This window comes from Coregonus lavaretus, assembly GCF_964263955.1.
Source record: "Coregonus lavaretus genome assembly, chromosome: 19".
Lineage (NCBI taxonomy): Eukaryota > Metazoa > Chordata > Actinopteri > Salmoniformes > Salmonidae > Coregonus > Coregonus lavaretus.
Window position 1 is genome coordinate 48,471,003 of NC_140006.1, and position 12,140 is coordinate 48,483,142.

The 12,140-nt window shown below is 48.6% G+C and overlaps 1 protein-coding gene across 1 annotated transcript in view; it reads left to right on the forward strand.

The window, feature by feature from the left end:
* The window catches only part of LOC311146194 (E3 ubiquitin-protein ligase RING2-like), a 135,283-nt gene that overhangs the window by 17,982 nt on the left and 105,161 nt on the right, over positions 1-12,140 (forward strand). The window contains exon 3 of the mRNA XM_084182695.1: positions 9,705-9,774. Coding sequence (XP_084038821.1) covers positions 9,705-9,774 — 70 coding nt within the window. The remainder of the gene's footprint in view (positions 1-9,704; positions 9,775-12,140) is intronic.

Consider the following 12,140-nt stretch of genomic DNA (forward strand, 5'->3'; position numbering starts at 1 on the left):
GCCCTATAGCCTGGTGAGACTGGATTGTGTATTTTTGACCATAGCCCTATAGCCTGGTGAGACTGGATTGTGTATTTTTGACCATAGCCCTATAGCCTGATGAGACTGGATTGTGTATTTTTGACCATAGCCCTATAGCCTGGTGAGACTGGATTGTGTATTTTTGACCATAGCCCTATAGCCTGGTGAGACTGGATTGTGTATTTTTGACCATAGCCCTATAGCCTGGTGAGACTGGGTTGTGTATTTTTGACCATAGCCCTATAGCCTGGTGAGACTGGGTTGTGTATTTTTGACCATAGCCCTATAGCCTGGTGAGACTGGGTTGTGTATTTTTGACCATAGCCCTATAGCCTGGTGAGACTGGGTTGTGTATTTTTGACCATAGCCCTATAGCCTGGTGAGACTGGGTTGTGTATTTTTGACCATAGCCCTATAGCCTGGTGAGACTGGGTTGTGTATTTTTGACCATAGCCCTATAGCCTGGTGAGACTGGGTTGTGTATTTTTGACCATAGCCCTATAGCCTGGTGAGACTGGGTTGTGTATTTTTGACCATAGCCCTATAGCCTGGTGAGACTGGGTTGTGTATTTTTGACCATAGCCCTATAGCCTGGTGAGACTGGGTTGTGTATTTTTGACCATAGCCCTATAGCCTGGTGAGACTGGGTTGTGTATTTTTGACCATAGCCCTATAGCCTGGTGAGACTGGGTTGTGTATTTTTGACCATAGCCCTATAGCCTGGTGAGACTGGATTGTGTATTTTTGACCATAGCCCTATAGCCTGGTGAGACTGGGTTGTGTATTTTTGACCATAGCCCTATAGCCTGGTGAGACTGGGTTGTGTATTTTTGACCATAGCCCTATAGCCTGGTGAGACTGGGTTGTGTATTTTTGACCATAGCCCTATAGCCTGGTGAGACTGGGTTGTGTATTTTTGACCATAGCCCTATAGCCTGGTGAGACTGGGTTGTGTATTTTTGACCATAGCCCTATAGCCTGGTGAGACTGGATTGTGTATTTTTGACCATAGCCCTATAGCCTGGTGAGACTGGGTTGTGTATTTTTGACCATAGCCCTATAGCCTGGTGAGACTGGGTTGTGTATTTTTGACCATAGCCCTATAGCCTGGTGAGACTGGGTTGTGTATTTTTGACCATAGCCTGGTGAGACTGGATTGTGTATTTTTGACCATAGCCCTATAGCCTGGTGAGACTGGGTTGTGTATTTTTGACCATAGCCTGGTGAGACTGGGTTGTGTATTTTTGACTATAGCCTGGTGAGACTGGGTTGTGTATTTTTGACTATAGCCTGGTGAGACTGGGTTGTGTATTTTTGACCATAGCCTGGTGAGACTGGGTTGTGTATTTTTGACCATAGCCTGATGAGACTGGGTTGTGTATTTTTGACCATAGCCCTATAGCCTGGTGAGACTGGGTTGTGTATTTTTGACTATAGCCTGGTGAGACTGGGTTGTGTATTTTTGACCATAGCCTGGTGAGACTGGGTTGTGTATTTTTGACCATAGCCCTATAGCCTGGTGAGACTGGGTTGTGTATTTTTGACCATAGCCCTATAGCCTGGTGAGACTGGGTTGTGTATTTTTGACCATAGCCCTATAGCCTGGTGAGACTGGGTTGTGTATTTTTGACCATAGCCTGGTGAGACTGGGTTGTGTATTTTTGACCATAGCCTGGTGAGACTGGGTTGTGTATTTTTGACCATAGCCCTATAGCCTGGTGAGACTGGGTTGTGTATTTTTGACCATAGCCTGGTGAGACTGGGTTGTGTATTTTTGACCATAGCCCTATAGCCTGGTGAGACTGGGTTGTCAATGCTAGATCCTCATGGAGTTGTGAATTCTGTCCTCTCTCGTTGTTCATAACGTCAAGCTGCATGACATTTTATATTTAGTTAAACTCTATCTTCGTAAGTCAGTACATGTATCTGAAAACCAATAATGATAAATGTTTTCCAATATTGCCAGGGGCTGTACTCGTCAGTTATTGGATGACCAATCTGACCTATTGCACCTAGCCTGTCTAGAGAATAGGGGGGCACCTTATTTTATTAATCAATTCATATTAACAAATAAAAAAGAATCATCTGAAACCGATTTGAAGGACTGTTTTAGGAATACTTCTGACCCATCTCTAGCTCTCTCTCTCTCTTCTCTCTCATGAGTTTGGTCTGATGGATGGATTTGCCTCCAACAGATTATACTTCTGACCCATCTCTAGCTCTCTCTCTCTTCTCTCTCATGAGTGTGGTCTGATGGATGGATTTGCCTCCAACAGATTATAGTTATATAATTCATTATGAAAAAGAACATGCATGCATTTCAGCTTCCAGTGCCTTAATACCCGTTACTTAACATGGTGTTTGTGAATGAGAGAGCCGGGGTCAGGGAGGTCCAAGGGCCGGGGGCTGGGAGGTCCAAGGGCCGGGCAGGGTGGGGGCAGGGCTGGCCAGGGGCTGGGAGGTCCAAGGGCCAGGGGCTGGGAGGTCCAAGGGCCGGGGGCTGGGAGGTCCAAGGGCAGGGAGGTCCAAGGGCCGGGGGCAGGGAGGTCCAAGGGCCGGGGGCAGGGAGGTCCAAGGGCCGGGGGCAGGGAGGTCCAAGGGCCGGGGGCAGGGTGGGGCAGGGGCAGGGAGGTCCAAGGGCCGGGGGCAGGGAGGTCCAAGGGCCGGGGGCAGGGCTGGGGCGGGGGCAGGGAGGTCCAAGGGCCGGGGGCAGGGAGGTCCAAGGGCCGGGGGCAGGGAGGTCCAAGGGCCGGGGTCAGGGCTGGGGCGGGGGCAGGGAGGTCCAAGGGCCGGGGGCAGGGGGCAGGGCGGTCCAAGGGCCGGGGGCAGGGATTTGGCTGGCCAGGGGCAGGGCTGGCCAGGGGCAGGGCTGGCCAGGGGCAGGGCTGGCCAGGGGCAGAGTGCGCACATGCGGCTATTCTGTGTTGAAAACGGTTAACAAAGACAGGTACTGCTATATGCTTAATTTAGAGTTATTTATGTAACTTTAGTTGTGATACAAATGTTGGGCTATATGTTTAGATTTTTAATACATTGTATGGCTGCATGATGCGACCTAATGATGATTTGAAAAAAGTTGCATGACAGTCATGAGCTCTGCTTTGTTTTTTGCGCAGGCTGTACACACTTCATCAGTCTCTCATTCACAATTTGACAAGCACTTGATAATGCCTCCAATTTCCCGGCTGCGTCCCCTTTGTGTGGCCATAATGCCCCCTAAGAAAATCCATGCCGTTTGCGGCCAGTGGCTGTTGTGCCCTTGGGCTGAATATAATATTTAGAATTCCCTCCTCCCAGCTACGTGCTTTTATTATAAAGGTGCATTTCTATGGTTAAAATGATCTTCCCCAAACTTGAAATGCCAGTTCGGCTTTACACCGGATGTAATGCAGATTAATGTGCTTCATTTTAAGAAGTTATTTGGACACTTTAGTTGTGATACAAACCTTATCAAAACATATAGACCAATGGGCAAGGCTACATGAGGTGTGCGGCTATGATTCGAACAAAGTTGTAAGAAAAGCATGTGTCTTGCCTTAAGCTGGGCGTCATTCACAAGCGACAGGCTAATATTGTCACCCATCAGACTATTCTTGATTTAATCTTGTCTTTACATATACTAAATAATATGACGTTTTGATTTAGAATGGACCGTTATCAAGCACCTGTCTTGAAACAGGGGCAGTGGGAAACATACACTGCTCAAAAAAATAAAGGGAACACTTAAACAACACAATGTAACTCCAAGTCAATCACACTTCTGTGAAATCAAACTGTCCACTTAGGAAGCAACACTGATTGACAATACATTTCACATGCTGTTGTGCAAATGGAATAGACAACAGGTGGAAATGATAGGCAATTAGCAAGACACCCCCAATAAAGATGTGGTTCTGCAGGTGGTGACCACAGACCACTTCTCAGTTCCTATGCTTCCTGGCTGATGTTTTGGTCACTTTTGAATGCTGGCGGTGCTTTCACTCTAGTGGTAGCATGAGACGGAGTCTACAACCCACACAAGTGGCTCAGGTAGTGCAGCTCATCCAGGATGGCACATCAATGCGAGCTGTGGCAAGAAGGTTTGCTGTGTCTGTCAGCGTAGTGTCCAGAGCATGGAGGCGCTACCAGGAGACAGGCCAGTACATCAGGAGATGTGGAGGAGGCCGTAGGAGGGCAACAACCCTGCAGCAGGACTGCTACCTCTACCTTTGTGCAAAGAGGAGCAGGAGGAGCACTGCCAGAGCCCTGCAAAATGACCTCCAGCAGGCCACAAATGTGCATGTGTCTGCTCAAACGGTCAGAAACAGACTCCATGAGGGTGGTATGAGGGCCCGACGTCCACAGGTGGGGGTTGTGCTTACAGCCCAACACCGTGCAGGACGTTTGGCATTTGCCAGAGAACACCAAGATTGGCAAATTCGCCACTGGCGCCCTGTGCTCTTCACAGATGAAAGCAGGTTCACACTGAGCACATGTGACAGAGTCTGGAGACGCCGTGGAGAACGTTCTGCTGCCTGCAACATCCTCCAGCATGACCGGTTTGGCGGTGGGTCAGTCATGGTGTGGGGTGGCATTTCTTTGGGGGGGCCGCACAGCCCTCCATGTGCTCGCCAGAGGTAGCCTGACTGCCATTAGGTACCGAGATGAGATCCTCAGACCCCTTGTGAGACCATATGCTGGTGCGGTTGGCCCTGGGTTCCTCCTAATGCAAGACAATGCTAGACCTCATGTGGCTGGAGTGTGTCAGCAGTTCCTGCAAGAGGAAGGCATTGATGCTATGGACCGCCTGTTCCCCAGACCTGAATCCAATTGAGCACATCTGGGACATCATGTCTTGCTCCGTCCACCAACGCCACGTTGCACCACAGACTGTCCAGGAGTTGGCGGATGCTTTAGTCCAGGTCTGGGAGGAGATCCCTCAGGAGACCATCCGCCACCTCATCAGGAGCATGCCCAGGCGTTGTAGGGAGGTCATACAGGCACGTGGAGGCCACACACACTACTGAGCCTCATTTTGACTTGTTTTAAGGACATTACATACATAAAAATAAATAGTCATTTAGCAGACGCTCTTATCCAGAGCGTCTTACAGGAGGAATTAGGGTTAAGTGCCTTGCTCAAGGGCACATCGGCAGATTTTTCACCTAGTCGGCTCGGGGATTAGAACCAGCGACCTTTCGGTTACTGGCACAACGCTCTTAACCACTAAGCTACCTGCCTCCCTACATCAAAGTTGGATCAGCCTGTAGTGTGGTTTTCCACTTTAATTTTGAGTGTGACTCCAAATCCAGACCTCCATTGATTGATAAATTTGATTTCCATTGATAATTTTTGTGTGATTTTTGTTGTCAGCACATTCAACTATGTAAAGAAAAGTATTTAATAAGATTATTTCATTCATTCAGATCTAGGATGTGTTATTTTAGTGTTCCCTTTATTTTTTTGAGCAGTGTACATGTCATCTATGCACTTAAATAGCAAATGGACGCTTTTCATGTGGTTCATTTTCATGCCAGCCAGGTTGGCTATACTCCTGTTGTAAAGAGAAGCAATGTGCTTAATATTAGGAAAGTTGAGAAATAAATATAGTAGGCCTAGCCTATAGAAAGCTGATGGGATCCTCCTCTTTTTAGTAGAGGCCATCACTCTGTTTTCTCACGCAATTGCACAGCCTATAGAAATGTTGCGCATCATGAGCTCATGGCCTCTCATGAAGTGTTTGATCAGATTTTTGATAACATTTGCATTGATGTCAGAGTGATTAGAGGGACAATAGAGTGCTGAGTACCAGGCAGTTAGCAACTAATGACCATCAGCAGAATCAGAGCTTGGAGAAGCCTAATTACCATTACTAAACGGTCACATGTCATTTGACTGCCGTCATGACTCGGGTCACCGTAACAGCCCTAGACGGGTGAGTGGGGGAGCGTTGCGCACCGAGGGGTCAATTGGCAGGAAGATCGCAATATCAAGGACACATTGCTAGGCCAGAGCTTCAAGTTCCTTGGTGTCCACATCACCAACGAACTATCATGGTCCAAACACACCAAGACAGTCGTGAAGAGGGCACGACAAAGCCTATTCCCCCTCAGGAGACTAAAAAGATTTGGCATGGGTCCTCAGATCCTCAAAAAATTCTACAGCTGCACCATCGAGAGCATCCTGACTGGTTGCATCACCGCCTGGTATGGCAACTGCTTGGCCTCTGACCGCAAGGCACTACAGAGGGTAGTGCGTACGGCCCAGTACATCACTGGGGCAAAGCTCCCTGCCATCCAGGACCTCTATACCAGGCGGTGTCAGAGGAAGGCCCTCAAAATTGTCAAAGACTCCAGTCACCCTAGTCATAGACTGTTCTCTCTGCTACCGCACGGCAAGCGGTACCGGAGTGCCAAGTCTAGGTCCAAAAGACTTCTCAACAGCTTCTACCCCCAAGCCATAAGACTCCTGAACAGCTAATCATGGCTACCCGGACTATTTGCACTGCCCCCCCACCCCATCCTTTTTACGCTGCTGCTACTCTGTTAAGTATTTATGCATAGTCACTTTAACTCTACCCACATGTACATATTGCCTCAACTGCCTCAACTGGCCGGTGCCCCCGCACATTGACTATGCAACGGTACCCCCCTGTATATATAGCCTCCCTACTGTCACTTTATTCTATTGTATATATAGCCTCCCTACTGTCACTTTATTTTTTACTTCTGCTCTTTTTTTTTTCTCAACACTTTTTTGTTGTTGTTTTATTCTTACTTTTTTGTTTAAAATAAATGCACTGTTGGTTAAGGGCTGTAAGTAAGCATTTCACTGTAATGTCTGCACCTGTTGTATTCGGCGCATGTGACCAATAAAATTTGATTTGATTTGAAACTGTTTTCAAATTGGTAGGCCTATGTTTCTCTTGTCCATAAAAATACTCATCAGTTATTTGCCTACCTTTAAAAAAAAAAAAAAAAAAGAATATTATAGCCATATCAAGTGCATGCTTTGCTATTTCATCATCTGGGTAAGCTACATCCATCAGGCTACTCTCACTTAGTAATAACTATAGTACAGCCTCCCTTCACTTAGTAACTATAGTGTAGTCTGCCTTCACTTAGTAACTATAGTACAGCCTGCCTTCACTTAGTAACTACAGTACAGCCTGCCTTATTAACTATAGTACAGCCTGCCTTAGTAACTACAGTACAGCCTGCCTTAGTAACTATAGTACAGCCTGCCTTAGTAACTATAGTACAGCCTGCCTTAGTAACTATAGTACAGCCTGCCTTAGCAACTACAGTACAGCCTGCCTTAGCAACTACAGTACAGCCTGCCTTAGCAACTACAGTACAGCCTGCCTTAGCAACTACAGTACAGCCTGCCTTAGCAACTACAGTACAGCCCGCCTTAGTAACTATAGTACAGCCTGCCTTAGTAACTATAGTACAGCCTGCCTTAGCAACTACAGTACAGCCTGCCTTAGTAACTTCAGTACAGCCTGCCTTAGTAACTACAGTACAGCCTGCCTTAGTAACTATAGTACAGCCTGCCTTAGTAACTATAGTACAGCCTACCTTAGTAACTATAGTACAGCCTGCCTTAGTAACTACAGTACAGCCTGCCTTAGTAACTACAGTACAGCCTGCCTTAGTAACTACAGTACAGCCTGCCTTAGTAACTACAGTACAGCCTGCCTTAGTAACTACAGTAGTCTGCCTTAGTAACTACAGTACAGCCTGCCTTAGTAACTATAGTACAGCCTGCCTTAGTAACTATAGTACAGCCTGCCTTAGTAACTATAGTACAGCCTGCCTTAGTAACTACAGTACAGCCTGCCTTAGTAACTATAGTACAGCCTGCCTTAGTAACTACAGTACAGCCTGCCTTAGTAACTATAGTACAGCCTGCCTTAAGCCTGCCTTAGTAACTATAGTACAGCCTGCCTTAGTAACTACAGTACAGCCTGCCTTAGTAACTATAGTACAGCCTGCCTTAAGCCTGCCTTAAGCCTGCCTTAGCAACTACAGTACAGCCTGCCTTAGTAACTACAGTACAGCCTGCCTTAGTAACTATAGTACAGCCTGCCTTAGCAACTACAGTACAGCCTGCCTTAGTAACTACAGTACAGCCTGCCTTTGTAACTTTAGTACAGCCTGCCTTAGTAACTATAGTACAGCCTGCCTTAGTAACTATAGTACAGCCTGCCTTAGCAACTACAGTACAGCCTGCCTTAGTAACTATAGTACAGCCTGCCTTAGTAACTATAGTACAGCCTGCCTTAGTAACTACAGTACAGCCTGCCTTAGTAACTACAGTACAGCCTGCCTTAGTAACTACAGTAGTCTGCCTTAGTAACTATAGTACAGCCTGCCTTAGTAACTATAGTACAGCCTGCCTTAGTAACTATAGTACAGCCTGCCTAAGCAACTATAGTACAGCCTGCCTTAGTAACTACAGTACAGCCTGCCTTAGTAACTATAGTACAGCCTGCCTTAGTAACTATAGTACAGCCTGCCTTAGTAACTATAGTACAGCCTGCCTTAGTAACTACAGTACAGCCTGCCTTAGTAACTATAGTACAGCCTGCCTTAAGCCTGCCTTAGTAACTATAGTACAGCCTGCCTTAGTAACTATAGTACAGCCTGCCTAAGCAACTATAGTACAGCCTGCCTTAGTAACTACAGTACAGCCTGCCTTAGTAACTATAGTACAGCCTGCCTTAGTAACTATAGTACAGCCTGCCTTAGTAACTATATTACAGCCTGCCTTAGTAACTACAGTACAGCCTGCCTTAGTAACTACAGTACAGCCTGCCTTAGTAACTATAGTACAGCCTGCCTTAAGCCTGCCTTAGTAACTATAGTACAGCCTGCCTTAGTAACTACAGTACAGCCTGCCTTAGTAACTATAGTACAGCCTGCCTTAAGCCTGCCTTAGCAACTACAGTACAGCCTGCCTTAGTAACTACAGTACAGCCTGCCTTAGTAACTATAGTACAGCCTGCCTTAGCAACTACAGTACAGCCTGCCTTAGCAACTACAGTACAGCCTGCCTTTGTAACTATAGTACAGCCTGCCTTAGTAACTATAGTACAGCCTGCCTTAGCAACTACAGTACAGCCTGCCTTAGTAATTATAGTACAACCTGCCTTAGTAACTACAGTACAGCCTGCCTTAGTAACTATAGTACAGCCTGCCTTAGTAACTATAGTACAGCCTGCCTTAGTAACTACAGTACAGCCTGCCTTAGTAACTACAGTACAGCCTGCCTTAGTAACTACAGTACAGCCTGCCTTAGTAACTATAGTACAGCCTGCTTAGTAACTATAGTACAGCCTGCCTTAGTAACTATAGTACAGCCTGCCTTAGTAACTACAGTACAGCCTGCCTTAGTAACTACAGTACAGCCTGCCTTAGTAACTACAGTACAGCCTGCCTTAGTAAACTACAGTACAGCCTGCCTTAGTAACGATGGCTGTCTTTGCCTGTTTGGCAGTTCTTCAGATGATGTTACCTATCCTCACCACCTGGGGGCCCCTCAGCATCGACAATAGATGATGCATTCGTAAAATCGCCCAACCCTAGTTACTACTACATGGACGTAGGCCTAATGATGCTCCCTGCCTCCTCCCTGCTAGCTGTTCAGAACATCCTGCTGGGTTTAAACTCTAACCCTCATGTTGTTTATCTCATTTCCAGGAGCCCATCAAGTCCCGGGCCCCACAGCTTCACCTGGAGTACAGGTTTTATAAACAGCTGGGGAGTTCAGGTGAGTGAATTATGACAATAGAAGGTTATTAGAATATGGTATTGAATCCTAGGTTGCACCTCAAATGGCACCCTATTCCCTATGTAGTGCACTGCTTTAGACCAGAGAATGGCACCCTATTCCCTATGTAGTGCACTGCTTTTGACCAGAGCCCTATGGGGTGACATTTGGGACGCAAACATAGATGGTCTTGTTGTTTTACTCAGCTTGAGATCTGTGGGGATGACAGATGAGATGGTAGCACAATGAACTGACATCATATAGACTGTACTTCACGATGATGATGGTAATTAACCTGGATCAGCCCATGAACACACAGCGGCCCTTTGGTCCTGGTCAAAAGTAGTGTACTGTCGAATAGACCCAATAGACCCAGCCCAACCAGCCTTCCTCCAATAGACCCAGCCCAACCAGCCTTCCTCCTATAGACCCAGCCTTCCTCCTATAGACCCAGCCCAACCAGCCTTCCTCCAATAGACCCAGCCCAACCAGCCTTCCTCCTATAGACCCAGCCCACCCAGCCTTCCTCCAATAGACCCAGCCCAACCAGCCTTCCTCCAATAGACCCAGCCCAACCAGCCTTCCTCCTATAGACCCAGCCTTCCTCCTATAGACCCAGCCCAACCAGCCTTCCTCCAATAGACCCAGCCCAACCAGCCTTCCTCCTATAGACCCAGCCCAACCAGCCTTCCTCCAATAGACCCAGCCCAACCAGCCTTCCTCCAATAGACCCAGCCCAACCAGCCTTCCTCCTATAGACCCAGCCCAACCAGCCTTCCTCCAATAGACCCAGCCCACCCAGCCTTCCTCCAATAGACCCAGCCCAACCAGCCTTCCTCCTATAGACCCAGCCTTCCTCCTATAGACCCAGCCCAACCAGCCTTCCTCCAATAGACCCAGCCCAACCAGCCTTCCTCCTATAGACCCAGCCCAACCAACCTTCCTCCAATAGACCCAGCCCAACCAGCCTTCCTCCAATAGACCCAGCCCAACCAGCCTTCCTCCAATAGACCCAGCCTTCCTCCAATAGACCCAGCCCAACCAGCCTTCCTCCAATAGACCCAGCCCAACCAGCCTTCCTCCTATAGACCCAGCCCAACCAGCCTTCCTCCAATAGACCCAGCCCAACCAGCCTTCCTCCTATAGACCCAGCCCAACCAGCCTTCCTCCAATAGACCCAGCCCAACCAGCCTTCCTCCAATAGACCCAGCCCAACCAGCCTTCCTCCAATAGACCCAGCCCAACCAGCCTTCCTCCAATAGACCCAGCCCAACCAGCCTTCCTCCAATAGACCCAGCCCAACCAGCCTTCCTCCTATAGACCCAGCCCAACCAGCCTTCCTCCTATAGACCCAGCCCAACCAGCCTTCCTCCAATAGACCCAGCCCAACCAGCCTTCCTCCAATAGACCCAGCCCAACCAGCCTTCCTCCAATAGACCCAGCCCAACCAGCCTTCCTCCAATAGACCCAGCCCAACCAGCCTTCCTCCAATAGACCCAGCCCAACCAGCCTTCCTCCAATAGACCCAGCCTTCCTCCAATAGACCCAGCCCAACCAGCCTTCCTCCTATAGACCCAGCCCAACCAGCCTTCCTCCAATAGACCCAGCCCAACCAGCCTTCCTCCTATAGACCCAGCCTTCCTCCAATAGACCCAGCCCAACCAGCCTTCCTCCAATAGACCCAGCCCAACCAGCCTTCCTCCTATAGACCCAGCCCAACCAGCCTTCCTCCTATAGACCCAGCCCAACCAGCCTTCCTCCAATAGACCCAGCCCAACCAGCCTTCCTCCAATAGACCCAGCCCAACCAGCCTTCCTCCTATAGACCCAGCCTTCCTCCAATAGACCCAGCCCAACCAGCCTTCCTCCAATAGACCCAGCCCAACCAGCCTTCCTCCTATAGACCCAGCCCAACCAGCCTTCCTCCTATAGACCCAGCCCAACCAGCCTTCCTCCTATAGACCCAGCCCAACCAGCCTTCCTCCAATAGACCCAGCCCAACCAGCCTTCCTCCTATAGACCCAGCCCAACCAGCCTTCCTCCAATAGACCCAGCCTTCCTCCTATAGACCCAGCCCAACCAGCCTTCCTCCTATAGACCCAGCCCAACCAGCCTTCCTCCTATAGACCCAGCCCAACCAGCCTTCCTCCAATAGACCCAGCCCAACCAGCCTTCCTCCTATAGACCCAGCCCAACCAGCCTTCCTCCAATAGACCCAGCCTTCCTCCTATAGACCCAGCCTTCCTCCAATAGACCCAGCCCAACCAGCCTTCCTCCTATAGACCCAGCCTTCCTCCAATAGACCCAGCCCAACCAGCCTTCCTCCAATAGACCCAGCCCAACCAGCCTTCCTCCAATAGACCCAGC